At 34.2% G+C, this 18,140-nt stretch overlaps 1 protein-coding gene across 1 annotated transcript in view; it reads left to right on the top strand.

The window, feature by feature from the left end:
- Positions 1 to 333: 333 nt before the first annotated feature.
- GAS2 (growth arrest specific 2) overlaps positions 334 to 18,140 on the top strand; it is a 136,125-nt gene continuing 118,318 nt past the window's right edge. The window contains exon 1 of the mRNA XM_051964222.1: positions 334 to 522. Within this exon, the coding sequence (XP_051820182.1) occupies positions 375 to 522 (148 nt within the window). The 5' untranslated portion in view covers positions 334 to 374. The remainder of the gene's footprint in view (positions 523 to 18,140) is intronic.

Genomic DNA, 18,140 nt, shown 5'->3' on the forward strand with positions numbered 1-18,140 from the left:
GTTTATTAGTCGAATGTTGAATTTTAAAAACCTGTATTTATCAGATATTTTAAATTCAACCAACTGTTTTATCCCCAGTTTATAAACTTGTTTGATTTTTGTATTTGACCTTTGGTTTGGACTGTTTTCTGCCAAAATGATCAGTACACTGGGTGAGTGTGAACAGAAGCAAACTCAGATAAAGGAATAATGGCACAACATGTAGCTTAATGATTAAGCATACTTTTTGTCATCAAAGCATCCATGAACAAGGTCAATGATTATATCAGGAGCCTCAGCTTGTCACCACCTACATTTGTCAGAAATCAAATATAAGACTTTTTCTAATCAACTCCAACTGTTCCGTTTCTCAAACAGGTATTGCTACCAGATAAATGATGTGTACAGCCCTAAGCCCAAAGGTACGAAGCGGCCCAGGACTCTCAGATATGCATCAGTACAGTCAGTGGCTGGCCAGCAGACATGAAGCTAATTTGTTGCCGATGAAAGAAGATCTTGCCTTGTGGTTGACAAACCTATTAGGTAAGGTTTTAAGATCTGATCTGGTGAGCACAAAGTAAGTTGTTTTTTTTTTTTTTCCCCCATCTGTTTTGGTTGTTTGTTTTGTTTTATATCTACAGCTCCAATCACATGAGCATGTGAAAGAACCATGGAAAGATAAACTGATCTTATTTCAGTTTTGTAACAGTGAAATCTAAAGTCTGTGGAAAATTCCAATGACTTTTCCAAGGTCTCCCATAGGCTGTTTTTCATGATACCAATACAATGGATTAAAAAGTTCCAGAAAAATGGATTATTTGTTTTATAAAATACCAAACCGCTGATTTAACTGATCTTCCTTCACTTCATACCTCTGCACTCCCATAATCCAAGGGAAATGGTTTATTTGATTGGCAATTTTGATATTGTTTAATAACAGACATTGTGAAAATTTTCCTAATGAACCAAGTCTATTGGCTACTGGAAAAATTTGTGACAAAGTCAGTAAGCCTGACTTTTGATCTCTCTATTGTTTGGATATCTTAGGAAGACTACTTTCTAATTTTCAAAATGAGAATTAGAATATTCACAATGATTTTCTATTTGGGCATGGCTCTATAAATCATAAAGTACTATATATTTGTAAAATGCTTAAGTAGTAATAGTAATAATTGTCATTTAGATTGTGCTTTAAGATTTGCAAAGCACTTAGTATACATTATTTCATTTCGTCCTGACAACAACCTCATGAGGTAAGTGCTATAAATTAACCTGGAGTTGGGACAACCCAAATTCAAATCTAATCAAAATCAAATCTAGCTGTATCTCCTTGGGTAAGTCACTTAACCTCTGTCTGCCTTAGTTTCCTTATCAGTAAACTGGAGAAAATAATAGCACATATTTCCCAGGGTTGTTATATAAAGAATATAAATAAAATAAATTATTTAAATATGAATAAAATATGTTAAGAAATTCACAAATCTTAAAGGAGGCTATTTAAATATTAACTATTATGATTATCCACATCTTACAGTGAAAAAGGCTAAGAAAAAGGAATTGATTTGTCTAGAATTGCACAGTAAGGTGTTTAAAGCAGGATCTTGACTACAAGTCAAAAACTCATTCACTATATTCTCTCCTAAAATAATGAGAAATATAACTTTAAAAACCCTGTTATCTTTACTAAATTAAAAAAATGTATAAAGAGGAAATTAACTGGAACTTTTTTCCCTATTAACTTATTCTGAGGGACCAGTTAGTGAGATGTTATTGTCGTACTTCAAGTCAATGTGAAGTAGGTTCAGTTGTATGACATTTACCATTTATTGAGTCATGGATAAGCTAATAATTTAAGCTTCAGTTTTCTTATCTTAATAACTCCTCTTGTATGTAGCGTAGTTAGAGACAGTTTGTCAGAGGAATTAGAGAGCTGGATTCCAAGTGGGGAAGACTTGGTTTATGCCCCATCTGTGATGCTTAATGGCTACATGATCTTAAGCAGATCACTTGGCAATCTGGGCAATTCTCTAGAGCAGTAATTTGTTAGAGTTAGTTCCTCACTGGGGGCTCCTTCAACCAATGAAATCATAGGCTCAGTAATTATCCCTACCTATCACATAGGATTGTTGTGAGCACAAAATATTTATGAATGTGAAGAGCTTTGCAAACCTTAAAATGCAATCATCCTCACATTTTAGCATTACATGGCGGTGTAGGTAAAAAGAATGTCAAGATTGCAGTCATAGGACTTGGATTCAAATCCTGGCTCTGTCACTTATTGCCTAGGCAAACTAGGCAACCTTCAATTTCTTAGGACTCGGTTTCCTAACTTGTAAAATGAGAGGGTTGTACTAATTGTTCTTTGTTCTCAAAGGGGATCAAAATGGTGTCATTGTGTTGGAGTTGAGGAACAGTGTGTCTTACTGTGGCTGATCAGATCAATATAAGTTTGAAAGGCTCTGCCACAGGTTAGACACAAATAGTCTATATAAACACTTACACAGGGGAGATATCTTTAAATTTGTGAATCTCGTGACCATACAACTTCTCAAACCTCTTCTAATTTTAACTCTATGAATCTCATGATGTTATTGTGACATTATTCCTACTGAAAGTTCTTCACAAATTCTAAAACTGATTTAGAAACTGGAGGAAGCTCCTTTCACAAAATGCATGAGATATAAAATTTCTTTAAGTTCTTTACTGAAAAGACATTTATCATTCAGAAAACTTAGGGATGTACTTTCTTTGTATAGCCCCATATCTCTCATTTCCTCCTTTTTTGCTTTTTTTTCTCCTTTTCGTAATGTTCACTGATTTAGATATAGAAGGGACTTTTAAAATCATCAGGTCTACCTCACTTATTTTATAGGTGAAGAAACTGAGACTTAAAGAGGGAAAAGATCTTGCCCAATATCACACAGGTAGCAACTGGCATTACCAGTATCAGCATCTGGGTCATCTGACTCCAAATCCAGTATTGTTTTCACTAGCATTGACACTAGCATTCTTTTTCATCATCTTGAAAGGTTCATATCATTTTGAGCTCTTAAACACCATTGTCTTCTAATTTCATCCACTGAGATAAATCCAAGTAGAGGGGGCTTTTCCTCTCTGTATTTTCTCCTAGGTACCTTGTAGAAAGTTCAAGTTTTTATACTAACAATTTATTAGCACCTTTGAACTGGCGCTATCCTTTATGCACCTGCTAAGATAATAACGTTTCCTTCCCTTATCTGGTTAAGTAAACCTGCGTCTCACTAGAATAATCCTCCCTGTAGTTACTGTTGGGCTAGATTACTTCATTTCAGTCATAAAACCTATGATCTGGAATCTTTGCAGGCTTCTTAAAAGAGAATGTGCATCATAGAAGTAGATTTAAGTACTGATCTTGGAGTCAAGAAGACCTGGATTCAAATGCTTCCGCAAGCACTTACTAGCTTTGATACTTGGGCAAAACATTTGACCATTTCTAGTTTCAGTTTTCTCATGTGTAAAATGAAAATTATTAAAGCACCTTCTTTACAAGGTTGTTTAGAAATTCAAATGGAATAATGTATACAAAATACTCTGAAAATCCTAAAGTGCTATGTAAATGTGATCTGTTGTTATAATTGCCATTATTACATATCTTCAAATATATGCAAAGATAGTTTTCAACATTCACCTTTACAAAACCTTATGTTCCAATTCTTTCTCCATTCCTCTCCCCTTCCCAAGCAAGCAATCCATTAACTGTGTGCATTTCTTCTAAACACATTTCCATATTTTTCATGCTGAGCAAAAAAAAAAAAAATAGATAAAAAGTGAAAAAAATACTAGAAAGAAAAAAAGCAAACCACTACCATCACCACCACCAAAATGTGAAAATATTATGCTTTAATCCATATTCAGTCTCCATAATTCTCTCTCTGGATGCAGATTTCACTTTCCATTTTAAGTCTATTAGATTTGCCTTGAATCATGACATTGTTGCAAAGAGCCATTAGAGCTGATCATCACATAATATTGTTGTTAACTGTGTACAGTGTTCTCTTGGTTCTATGAAGAGAATAATTTTAAAATAAGGTTAGGACACTCAAATAACCATGAAGCTGCATAAATCAGAATATTCATCTGAGAGTCAGAAATCCTAGGTCAGTTACTAACTAGCATTCCCACCAATCCTCAATTTCTTCATTTATCAAATGTGAGAGTTGGACAATCTATATGTTCTATATTCTGTGAACAATGGTGTAACCCAACTTTAAAAAATATATGATTTCGTATGGGGAGTTGTCTATCAGAGTTACTGAGTACATTGAAACATTTCAGTGGGGAAAAGGGGGCAGATCCAGATCTATATATCCTCCACGGGTCTGAGAGGTAAACAATCCTATGTTCTTCTAATTTATTTGTAATCTCATTCTTTGTGCCTAGATCATGAAGCCATTTTGATCTTACCTTGGTGTACAGTGTTAAGTATGGGTCGATGTCTAGTTTCTGCCATACTAATTTCCAATTTTCCCAGAAATTTTTGTCAAATAATGAATTCTTATCCCAAAAGCTGGGTCTTCGGGTTTGCCAAGAACTAGATTGCTATGGTTATTGACTGTTTTGTCCTGTGAACCCAAACTATTCCACTAATCAACTAGTCTATTTCTTAGCCAATACCAAATGGTTTTGGTGACCACTGCTTTACAATATAGTTTTAGATCTGGTACAGCTAGGCCACCTTCATTTGATTTTTTTTCATTAGTTCCCTTGAAATTCTTGACCTTTTGTTATTCTAGATGAATTTTGTTGTTATTTTTTCTTGATCATTCAAATAGTTTCTTGGGACTCTGAATGGTATAGCACTAAATAAATAGATTAGTTTAGGGAGTATTGCCATCTTTATTATATTAGACCTATCCAGGAGCACTTAATATTTTTTCCAATTGTTTAGATCCAACTTTATTTGTGTGGAAAATGCTTTGTAGTTTTGCTCATATAGTTCCTGACTTTCCCTTGGCAGACTGGATAGACTCTTGATGGAGACTGAAAACTCCTTGGTGACATGATTCTAAAAAATTGTCTAAAATGTCATAAAGTTAAGTCATTTGCTCTGGTCACACACTGCATAGAAAAAGCAAGAGCTGGGCTCAACTATTTCTATTTCAGAGTCTAGACTCCTATCCATTACACTAGGTTATCCCTTAAGAACAGAAATGAAGTCCCCAAAGGCTGAGGAATAGATCTATATGATGAGTAGCTTTCCTTTGGGATGCTATAAGAATGATTTCTTTCCCCTATGCTTGTCCATGAATTTTATGTGTGACTGGGACATTCGGGGAGATGCTCCTAGTAGTTTAAACAGAGATGATTGATGCTTCCTCAGCTCTCTTAGGAATGTGATCCTCTGAGAACAAAGGCAAAGAGAGAGAGGCAAAGAAGCAACAGCTCAAGGTTGATTTGAGTTCATCTGAAGCAGATAAGTTATAAATTCCAGGCAGATTTGTTTATGGTGGTTTGGAAAACTTAGTATAATGTAAAGAATTCTGGAAAAGGATGGGACATTTTATTGTGACAAAGTAAGAAGGGGAGAAATCCTTACAATTGACATGGGGGAGAAGATTTCTTGAAATAACAGATAGAATTGAGCATTAGTTGTGTTTCAGAGGACTATCTTATGGCATATTCATAGCAACTCAAATTTACATCATGTTAAAGGAATTTTTATCATTTTCTGTTAGGGAGATTTCTTTCTTGATAGAAGCTGTTTAGATTTTTACCTAAATGAGAAAAAAAGTTAGAGATGGCATGTATAGCATGCCTTTATAGCAGAGGCTTTCACTTGAGAAAACTCTGATTTTCATTGGGGAGGGAAGTTGGAGAGGGACTGAGGGAAAGTAGAAACACAGGAATTAAAACAAAAAGATTTGAGGAGCTTTTACTATTGAAGAAAGAGCTTAGGTTGTTATGCAATGGAATTCCACATATGGAAAGGCTTTTTGCTCATTGTAGAGCAAAAGTTGACTTAAGAAAATTCTCTCTCCATCCTCCCCTTTTTTTTCTTTTTCATTTTATGGTTTTTAAAAGAGAATATTGAATGTATATTTTCAATCCAGACACTTCTGATCCCACTTCTAAAATAACAATTGAGGGGTTTGGGTTCTCCAAATATTCATTTCATATCCCTGAGATTTGGCTAACTAGTAATCCTTGGAGACAGGAGAAAATTAGGTTTTATTGGGTCATTGTAATGTCTTATTATTTACATGCATGGCACATATGGCATATATGTAATGGCACAATTTCCACCCATTATATGACTAGTATCACAAGTCAATAAAAGTGAGTAATAATCAATTCCTGTGCCCAGAATTAAAAGGCAGCCAAACAAATACCCATTTCTGGTTTTCATTTGGTTGTTCAATGAACATATATTAAGCTAGACTGAAATACTGTATGTCTAGGTAGTAAAATACCATCTGGATAAATTAACTGTTTAAGGGAAACTGTTTAAGGGAAAGGAATTTGGAGTTAGAAAGGATTACATAAGCCATCTAGTACAGCTCTTATCCAGACAGGAATCTCTTCTGTAATAAGACCTGATGAGTGCTTATCTTGCCTCCCCTTGGGATCAAATGATGAGGAGCCCTTTGCCCTGAGACAGCCAATTCTACTTTTGGATGGTTCTAATTGTTAAGAAAAAATTTCCCCAGCTTCTTAAACTGTGGGTCGTGACCCCATATGGGGTCTCATAACTGAATGTATGGGTCAATAATTATTATCAGTAAATTCTTGATTTGTATTCCTATTTTATATACCATATCCAGAGTCATGTAAAAAAAATTTCGGGCTTAAAGGGCTACAAATGGAAAAAGTTTAAGAAGTCCTGCTTTGTATCAAGAAAAATTCTACTTCTCTTTAAATTCCATTTGTTATTTTAAAATTTGTCTTCTAGAGTCAAGCAGAGATTGATAGTCTGTTATGTCCTCTCTTCCCCCTTACCTAAGTCTTTTCTTCCTGAGACCAAAGATGCCCAATTCTTCCTTCAACCACTCCTTTGTATGGAATGGTACTCTCCACCATTCTGGTCATTTTTCCTGCATGTAATCCACCTTGTTGACTTTTTCCTATTGAAATGTGATACCCACAGTTGAGCAAAAACTGTCTATATATTAGGAATTGGCAAACTCATTTATTGATAGCAAACTTCCCATACAAGCAAAAAGCCTATCTTTTTAATACTAAAATTTTACTGGGTTTAGATATTTTCTTCCTAAATGAAGAAGGCCTACTCTACCTGCTTCTCAAGAAAAGCTGAACAACTAGAGAAGGCCTTGATGGTCTTGTGATGTCAGGATAGCCGCTAGCATATTCAACTGATCTTTTAAGATGATACTTTTGGGACAAAACAGCCAATAACTTTCATAATCTAGTGTCTGACAAACCCAAAGACCCCAGTTTTTGGGAGAAGAACACATTATTTGACAAAAATTGCTGGGAAAATTGGAAATTAGTATGGCAGAAAGTAGGCATTGACCCACACTTAACACCGCACACCAAGATAAGGTCAAAATGGGTTCATGACCTAGGCATAAAGAATGAACTTATAAATAAATTGGAAGAGCATAGGATAGTTTACCTGTCAGACCTGTGGAAGAGGGAAGAATTTATGACCAAAGAAGAACTGGAGATCACTATTGACCACAAAATAGAAAATTTTGATTATATCAAATTGAAAAGTTTTTGTACAAACAAAACTAATGCAGACAAGATTAGAAGGGAAACAATAAACTGGGAAAACATTTTTACAGTCAAAGGTTCTCATAAAAGCCTCATTTCCAAAATATATAGAGAATTGACTCTAATTTATAAGAAATCAAGCCATTCTCCAATTGATAAATGGTAAAAGGATATGAACAGACAATTCTCAGATGAAGAAATTAAAACTATTTATAGACATATGAAAATATGCTCCAAATCATTATTAATCAGAGAAATGCAAATTAAGACAACTCTGAGATACCACTACACACCTGTCAGATTGGTTAGAATGACAGGGGAAAATAATGCAGAATGTTGGAGGGGATGTGGGAAAACAGGGACACTGATACACTGTTGGTAGAATTGTGAACACATCCAGCCTTTCTGGAGAGCAATTTGGAACTATGCTCAAAAAGTTATCAAACTGTGCATACCCTTTGATCCAGCAGTGTTTTTACTGGGTTTATACCCCAAAGAGATACTAAAGAAAGGAAAGGGACCTGTATGTGCCAAAATGTTTGTGGCAGCCCTGTTTGTAGTGGCTAGAAGCTGGAAAGTGAATGGATGCCCATCAAATGGAGAATGGTTGAGTAAATTGTGGTATATGAACATTATGGAATATTATTGTTCTGTAAGAAATGACCAGCAGGATGAATACAGAGAGGATTGGTGAGACTTACATGAACTGATGCTAAGTGAAATGAGCAGAACCAGGAGATCATTTATATACCTCAACAACGATACTGTTTGAGGATGTAGTCTGATGGAAGTGGATCTCTTCAATAAAGAGAGCTAATTCAGTTTCAATTGATCAAGGATGGACAGAAGCAGCTACACCCATAGAAAGAACACTGGGAAATGAATATAAACTGCTTGCATTTTTGTTTTTCTTCCCGGGTTATTTCTACCTTCTGAATCCAATTCTCCCTGTGCAACAAGAGAACTGTTCGGTTCTGCAAACATATATTGTATCTAGGATATTCTGCAACCTATTCAACATGTAAAGGACTGCTTGCCATCTGGGGGAGGGAGTGGAGGGAGGGAGGGGAAAAATCGGAACAGAAGTGAGTGCAAGGGATAATGTTGTAAAAAATTACCCTGGCATGGATTCTGTCAATATAAAGTTATTTTTAAAAAAAGATGATACTTTTGAACCTACATGGACTAGAGTCATGGAATTAATGAGAATCCTGAATTGATGAAATAACAGATCAGTTTGAGTCTAGATGTGACTTGAGAAGGATGGAACATAATCTATCATCTTTCACTTTCTAGATATTGTGCTTCTAACAACATTAGCTTTTTTTTTTTTTTTTTTTTTTTTTTTTTTGGACAGTCAAGTCACATTATTGTTTCTCATGAGTGTATGGCCCAGCAAAACTCCAAATCATTTTTTAAACAAACTTTTATCTACAGCAGTGGTTTCAAACTTAAATAGAAACAGTGGCCACTAAACTAAACATAAAGATTCCTCTGGGGCCACATATTGACTTAGAAAACCACATGTGTTTATATCTTTCTTTTTTATAATATATCAACACATTAAAATCAGATAGGAACTACATTTTAATGTGATTCAGGCCACATTGAAGAGTCCTGTGGGCTGCAGGTGGCCCATGGGCTACATGTGGCCCATGGACTGTGTCTTTGACATCATCAGCCTAAACAACCTTCTTTTATACTTTATGTAGGCAGTTAATTTTTTAAAACCACGGATAGGAATTCAGATTTAGTTGTGACAAATGCAATCTCATTCTACTGGCCCATTAGTTTAGCCAGAGCATTTTTTTCTTCTAAAGAGCACTTTTCTTCTTACCATGTAGTTCATTATTAGATTAGATTGTAAATCCTCTTCCTTCAATATTTACTGGTGACTCCCATGTTCTTGGCATTTAACTAAAGAGCATACAGATGGAATGCAGTATCACAGTCAAATAGTTTGCTTTTTGATAAAGAAGGACAAACGACTATTAAGATACTGAATTGGCTTGTGTGGTACCTTTTATCTTAAATTTCATTGCATACTGATATTTTATGATGGTTCTATATTAAGATTTCATGCAAAATTCCAGATGTGAAAGCTAAAAAAGTAAGTCTTTTTCCTCATATGCTGTGGATATGTGAATACTGTGGATAAGTATAAAAGAAAAAAATCTGAGAAAAAAGAAAGTGAACTAGTTATATGGTGAGAAAAAGGAACAGGTGATAGCTTCCATACACTATTGGTATTCTTGTAATGTTAAAAGAAAGATCCCAGCTTATTGGGTAGGCTCCATATGGAGGGACATGAGGAAGAATCTCAGATTTGGTCAAGTATAATTAGGCTCCTACCTACATTGTTGGAGAAAAGCAATACATTGATAAGATCATAGTTCTATTGGTATGTTACACCATTTAAGAATAAAATATGATATTAAAAAATAAAGATATATATCTGTTTTCTATTATACTTTGAGAAACATAAAATATCATTTTTTAAACTTTTATGTTTAATTCTAGAACAGGATTTCTTTCTTAAATGTTTTCTATCTGTAACTCCTTTTCACCCAAGAAATTTTTATGCAATCTCAAGCATATAGATATATAAAAGAGGTATACAAATCAAACATTTATTGATAATAAATCATAATTTCATGACCTCCACATTCAGTTATGGAAAGTCATGTCACTATTCTTTTTTCCAATTCTCTTCTTCTTCCTCATCCTCAGCAATATAAAGCCTTCTAAAGTTCACAAAGCACATTATCTCATTGATTTTCCTAACAATCCTCTGAGGTAGATGTTAGTATTATGTAATAAATAAATTGTCACAGTTTGAATGTAGCTATAGTGCAGTATTGGCTTGTCAATAGCTTGATACTTATTGATAATGAACAAATTCATAAAATTATATTGTTGAAAGACAGCTAGATAGTACATTGGATTGAACTTGTGAGCCTAAGAAGACTCCTCTTCCAGAGTTAAAATCTGGCCTCAGATGCTTACTTAAAACAAGTCACTCAACCCTGTTGCTCAGTTTCCTCACTTTTAAAACAAGCTGGAGAAGGAATGGAAAACTAATCCAGTATTTCTGCCAAAAAAAAAAAAACCCTAAAGGAAGGAAGGATCACAGAGAATCAAACCTAACTAGAAAAGGATTAAACAACAAGTATTGTTGAAACTTTCTAATTTAATATCTTATTGCTTAACTGTTCTATTAAGGACGTTTAGCACATCAAAGTGTTTCTTAAATATTAGTCTCTTATACAAAAGGATAAAAAATAACAATTGCTTACTTTCCCAGAGCATTTTTGGTATATGGGCTAGCATGTATTAGGTCCTAAGCTCTTTGTCCCAAATAGCTTCAACAACTTTTATATAGTCCTTGAAAGTATCTCATATCTTTTTATCTTTTTTGATCCTCAAAATGACTCTCTGAATTGTTACCACATTATATAGTTGAGGAAAATCCAGCTCAGATAAACTTGGTGAGAAATAAGGAACATTGAGCTTGGATAAAAAAAGTATTGGGTTTAAATTAAATCTCTGACACCTATTAGATAAGTCACATTACAATTCAAAGTCTCAGTTTTATCACTTGTAAAAAGAGAATAATAATGTTAACACCTACCTCACAGAATTATTGGAAAGGTCAATGAAATAATATGCTTTGTGAACCTTAAAAGGCTGTATGTCAGTGATGGTGAAGATGAGAAAGAAGATGAAGAAAAAATGATATCATGACCTTCCAAAAAGAATCACTTAGCTAATAAGTAAAATTCAGAGCTAGGATCAAAGCCCAGATGTTATGAATCCAAATCAACTCTTTATCTCACACTATCTTGTCAATATTCATGGAAATACATTCTACTAATTTGCGATTCACTAAAAGATTTTATAAGGTAGATTCACATTAGCTGGAATGTTGTTTTATATATATATGCATATTCACATATACTCACAAATGTGTTTGAAAAACAGAGCCTACAAGAACAAAGCTCCCTAAACTTGTTATTCACTTAAATAATAACCTGGATTTTTCCTTTTTCCTAGTTATGTTGGAAATTATAATTATTTATAATTATAATTAATTAATGACAAGCAGCATGACATAGTAGACAGCTGGCTTTGGAACCCAGGAAAAATTATATTCATGTTTGACCTCTGAAAAACACTGCCAGTGTATTGCCGGGCAAGATATTTAAATATTCAATGTTCTAGGTAAATCTCTAAAATTATATAAGTTGCAATGAATTGTTAGAAAGTTTCTTATATTAATGAAATCACAAATCCACTTTCTATTCAATTAATTAATATAGTTGGAGTACCTGTTGTCTATGTAGCATCAATGCAGAATCCTAAGAAAATAGAAGCCATTCAAAATAATACAGCTTTACCATTTGTTGTCTTGGCATCTTGGAAAGCATAATAGAGGTTGATTAAAAATATGGGTCCTAGCTTCTTGGAAAAGTAAAAGTCTGAGGCATACAAAACTAATATGCATTCCCTCTTACACAGAGAAGGGAAAAAAACATGAGGTAATATAACATACTTCAAATACCGAAAAAGTCATAAATGAAAATAGACAATATAATATTTGACATAATCCTTTTCCCTGTCTCTGTTCCACATCTTCAAAAGACCTGAATTTAAGTCTGCTTATGCGACCTAGTCTGGAGAACCCTAGAAAAATAGCCTCCAATCCTATCATCCAATTATCCTAGATCATGCTATAAAATTATAAGCTTCAGACCAGTCATTTATCTGCATTCACAGAGAATTGTTTCTTTCAGTGATAAAATCACAAATTCAGACTATCATCTTCTATGCCCTATCCCTAGCAAAGCTGGAATTTCAGTGTCAAAATACACTTGACTACCATCTTCAGACCTTAAGTATAAAATATAAAAAAGTATTTAGACACTTGCACTCACCTCCTACCTCTATTCTTCAATCTTTCCTTCTCCTTCCATGAAGAAGAGAGATAGCATGATAAAGGGGAAAGGCAACTGAGCTTGGAGTCAGGAAAACCTCAAATCAGATCTAATTCAGATATTCACTATCTGGGTGACTTTAGGCAAAGAAGGTAATTAATTTCTCTGTGACTTAATTTCACCCTATATAAAATAAAGTCTAGATGACTTTTAAGGTTCCTTCTAGTCTTAAATCTATGATCCCTTTCACTCAGTTCAATAGACAGTTAAGTTCTCATGATGACAAAGACGCTATAAAGAATCAGTCCGGGGATATATAGTTTGCTTGTGACTTGTGTACTAATGTGAAATGGATGACATTCTTTCTTTCTATCCCACATAATAATAAAAATATAATGATGATAAAAGTAGTATTTAGCTTTTATTTAGTGCTTATTATGTTACATGAGTTAGCTAGGCAACACTCTGGATAGAATGCTGGGCTTAGAGTCAAGAAGGCTCATCTCCATGAATTTGAATCCATCCTCAGACACTTTCTAGCTGTATGGCACTGAACAAGTTACTTAACCTTGTATGCCTTGTGTGCCTTGTATTTCCTCATCTGCAAAAAGATCTGGAGAATGAAATGGCCAACCACTTCAGTATCTTTTCCAAGACAATCCCAAATGGGGTCAGGAAGAGAAGGAAACAACAGAACTACAATATCGGGTATTGTGCTAACTGCTATACATATACATGAACACAATCTCATTTGATTATCACAATAATTTGAGGATATTGGTACTTTTATTCCCTCTAACACATGTGGAAACTGAGGCAAATGCAGGTTAAGACACTTCATACATCTAATAAGGATCAATTGTCTAACCACCGAGCCATCAGAAGTCTTTAGAAATTGGTCCCCAAATAATTATATGTAACAATTTTTCCTCACTCTCTGTTTTAACCAATAGAGGTAATTAACTGCTATTGGCAGTTTTCTATATCTCATTTGTCTTCTATAGGCTCTTTCTGATATTTGGAATACTTTTTGTCTTTACCTGCATTTATTGACATGGTTAACTCCCTTTGAATTCAGTTTATTATTATTATTATTTGCTGAGGTAATTAGGGTTAAGTGACTTGACCAGGGTCACATAGCTAGAAAGTGTTAAATATCTAAGACTAGATTTGAACTCAGGTCCTCCTGACTTCAGGGCTGATGCTCTATCCACTGCGCCACCTAGCTGTCCCTGAATTCAGTTCAAATGCCACCATCAACAGGTCTCACAAACTCTTTCTTCCTCCACCCAAACCCCTGGAAGTACTCTATTTACTTTTAAATATTTTGCTTTGACTTTTCTGTATGTTTGTTGTTGAACCAACTCTTTGAGTATACACTTTTTGATTTTCTTTGTATCCTCCATATTTCTTTTTTGTTTTCTTTGTATCCTCAATGTTTCAAATGAGATTAATATATGTTAAGCATTTAGCACAATGCCTGATGAATATATTGGTCAAAAATTTAATGGTGAAGAATTATAGTTCAGTTAGAGGACCAAAATAAATAAAATATTTTAGAAACTTCAGGACAACCCTGATAACTAATTCCCAACGATGTCTATCTTTTATTCATAAGCTAATTTTTTAAAATAACAAATAAGAGCAAGAATCAACCTTTTGAAACATTAGAGCAGTGAATGGCCAATTGGAACAATAGACTCAGTAGTTTGGGTAAAGTGATTTGAATAGGAAATTACAATTTTGAAATATATGGTAATGTTTCATCTGTGTCCATATGATGGCAAATGATTTCTTTGTGAAGGATTAAAATTAGGATGTAAGCCAGGAAGGCTAATTTTTTTGAAGGAAATAAATATTTCTTAATTTACCAAATATTGTCTCATTTGATCCTAACAACAATCCTGTAAGGTAGGTACTATTGTTGGCTCAATTTTACAAGTGAGGAAACTGAGGCAGACAGAAGTTAAATGACTTGCTAAAGGTCAAGCAACTACTAAGTGCCACCTAACTGCCTTTTCTAAAAATAAAAAATAATAATCCATGGGACACATTGATTTCACCTCTGTGTGCTCTGCCAAATTGGAGGGTAGTTTCCAGCAGTAACAGTGAATCACATTTGTTTCAGTCTTTGTTTCTGTTTTTTTAAACAGCAAACTATTAAAGATGGCTTGAGGAATAATCTGAAAGCCAAAGCTTTCCATCACTAGAACAGGGGGTTAGAGACAATGGCTTTAATTAATTGACCAGTCAACTAATTCATCTTCTCGGTAATAAAGATATTGGTATCTGCTGAAAGTCTGTGCTCTAGAGCTCTGATTTCCAGTCTAGTCACCACCCTCACACCTACCCCAGTCAAACAATAATGGCAGTAGGGAAAATCTTTCATACTGTGTAGAATTATGTCTCATGAGCATCAACACTATTTTTGAGATGGGTATATATAGATATAAATGTAGATTCTACATACGTATATCAAATATATATATGTATATATACATATATATATACATATATAAATATTGATTTTTTCCTTAGCCTTGGTACATTTCCTTCATTTGAATCAGTAAATTTCAACCATAAAATATGTCAGGGTGTCTGTTTTAGTAAAGAACTCTCACCATTTAGAGCTATAAAATACACAGAATTGAAAGCTGACACCTAATATAGTTTTTCATTAGAGACAGATGTTCAACGCAAACTCAATTCTTCAAACATTCATAAAAATCAGGATAGAGAAAAATGTTATGGTATATCATACAAAACCGAATAATTATGCTTTTGGAGTAAATTTTAAATGAATGCTGATTTTAATTAGAATAATTTTTGACAAAGAAAAACTGTTTTTTTCCCCTGTATATGACCCTTCTGTATATGTTTTATGTATTTGGGTTCATCTTGGTTTTTATCACTGGAATTTTTAAAATGCTTGAGCAATATAGTTGAATAACAATTGATGAGAACATTTTTGCATTGATGATAAATGTGGCAAATTGCTTTTCGTGAGTAACAACAGAAATCCCTACAGCAAGATTTTATTCCTGGCTATAGAAAATAAAATGGCCACTCTGACAGTACACACATACATACACACAGATCCATGAATATATATCTATATGTACACATACACACGTATACATATATGTATATATGTGTATAGATAGATATACATACAGACAGACATATAAAATACCTTTTGGCATGAATCAGAAAAACAAAATGGAAAATACTTTATGAGCATGAGAAAATATAGACCAATCTGGAAAATAAGGCATAAAAATTGTTAGCTGACTTTTTTTTTGGTATCTTGAAGCTATTACTTACATTACTGGCTCCAGTTATGCTGCATATATTTCTGAAATAATGGCAAGTCTGCTTAGGCTACCTCTGTGGTGAACACTCATAGCTACTGATGTCTGGCCACCTGCAGAAGTCATTATACTCACGAGGAGCTAAAATGTGAACTATCTTGTGGAGAAAATGAAGCATAAAAATGATTCCCATTCCCTAGGTTCAACATCACCCTTCCCTCCCCCCCAAAAAAAAAGTTTCACATCAAACAGATGTTGTTTGGGGGGATTTTTTGTGTGTGATTTAAATGTCTCAGATTTAGTGAATTTCACTTTAACCCAACTACCATGTCTATTGTTCCAAGTGGGCTATCCATTGATAGAAGGTTTCAGCAAGTTGATTATTGTTCTCATTTATTAAAGATTAGCTTATGAAAGAGTTGACAGAGTTGTACTGAAGTTTCTAAAATATTTTACTTGTTTTGAGCACCTAACTTAACTACCTTTCCCCATTAAATTTTTGACCAATATATGTAAAAACATTTAAAAATGCATATAATGCAGGGATATCTAGGTGGCACAGTGGATGGTGCACCAGCCCTGAAGTCAGGAGAACCTGATCTGGTCTCAGACTTTTAACACTTCCTAACTGTGTGACCATGGGCAAGTCACTTAATCCCAACTGCCTCAGCAAAAAAAAAAAAAAATGCATATAATGTACATAAAGTAATTTGGCATCTGTAGTAGAGAGCCAGACTTGGTCTAGGTTCTAACCCAGTTAGTTTGGCCATAGACATGTCACTTCACTTGTATGTATTTTAGGCAAGTGGTCTCTAAACTTTTAAAACCTTGGGCTGTCATATCACTTTGAGCACATACCCCCAAATCTGTGTATATTTACTTATTTACTTAAATTGATTCTCCTTTATAAATAATTATTCATATTATAAAACTTACACAAAAGATAAAAATGAAATATTTGATCCTACACCAAGTAGGGAGCCACAAGGAATTTATTGACTAAGGGAAGAACATGATCAGATATGTGCTTTAGGAAAATAATTTTATCAGTTGTATGGAACATGAAGTATAATGGGAAAAGATTTGAAATAGAGAGTTCAATAATAAAGGTGAGAGGTGATTAAGATCTAAACTAAGATAGTGTCTTTATGACATGAGAGTAGAAATGAAAGGTTTGGAACTAGACATAAAAGGATTTAGCAACTGTTTGAATATGTATATGTGAAGTGAGGAAAAAATGAAACACTGAAGATATCACCAAGATTGTAAGAACCGAATGTGGAAATTGGGAGGATGGGGGGATCTGGGAGGAGATGTGAGATCTGAGATCCAGATTGTAACAATTCATTCCTGCTTATCCTGTATACTTCATTCTGCCCTAACCAAAATGAAAAAGAAGGAGGCATTTGGGTCTTATATTAGAACTCCACAGGACTTCAGAGACCTTCAAGTCCAACCCTCTCATTTAATTGATGAGACACTGGAACTCAATGAGACTATGATTAACCCAAAGTCACATAGATAAAAATCACCCAAAGTAGGATTTGAATTCAAGTTCTCCGACTCCAGAGATATTCTTCTTTTACTTCAGTCATAAGGGGATCTGGGAGCAGAGGGTGAAGGTAAAATTTTCTCATTGACATCTGAACATCTTCTATGGTATTGTGGAGTTTATGGTAGAACTGCCTTGAAGGCAACATTTCAGATGTCAGGAGGGAGCATATTGGGATCTTGAACATTATGGGGAAGGATTTGGGTGGGGAAATATTGGGATATAAGAATAAGTGTGGTTATGTTGGAGACAAGTCCCACAAGTGGCTGGGGACAGTGACCCGTCTTTGCATCTTTTGACTGATCACATAGCTCAATGAAATCAGAAGCCCAGGCCCCAACCCCCACACCAGTACTCCCAAAACTGTATTAGGCATATAGGCAATAAAAAATTAGCAGAAGACTCTTAAGGGTCTTTGATTCTAGCTGTGCAGGTAAGATATACATGTAAAGTATTAAATAATCCTAAAAACATAGTACATAATAATAACAATAACTAATATCTAATATTTATGTAGCACTTTAAGGATTACAAAACACATTACATTTATGTAATTTGAATATTATTAGTATATGCCAAAAAAATAAAGGTGTGGGGCAGATAGTAGTTTGGAAATTCAAAACAGAAAGAGAATAAAATCTCAAATGAATG

Source organism: Antechinus flavipes, chromosome 6 (genome assembly GCF_016432865.1).
Source record: "Antechinus flavipes isolate AdamAnt ecotype Samford, QLD, Australia chromosome 6, AdamAnt_v2, whole genome shotgun sequence".
Classification (NCBI taxonomy): domain Eukaryota; kingdom Metazoa; phylum Chordata; class Mammalia; order Dasyuromorphia; family Dasyuridae; genus Antechinus; species Antechinus flavipes.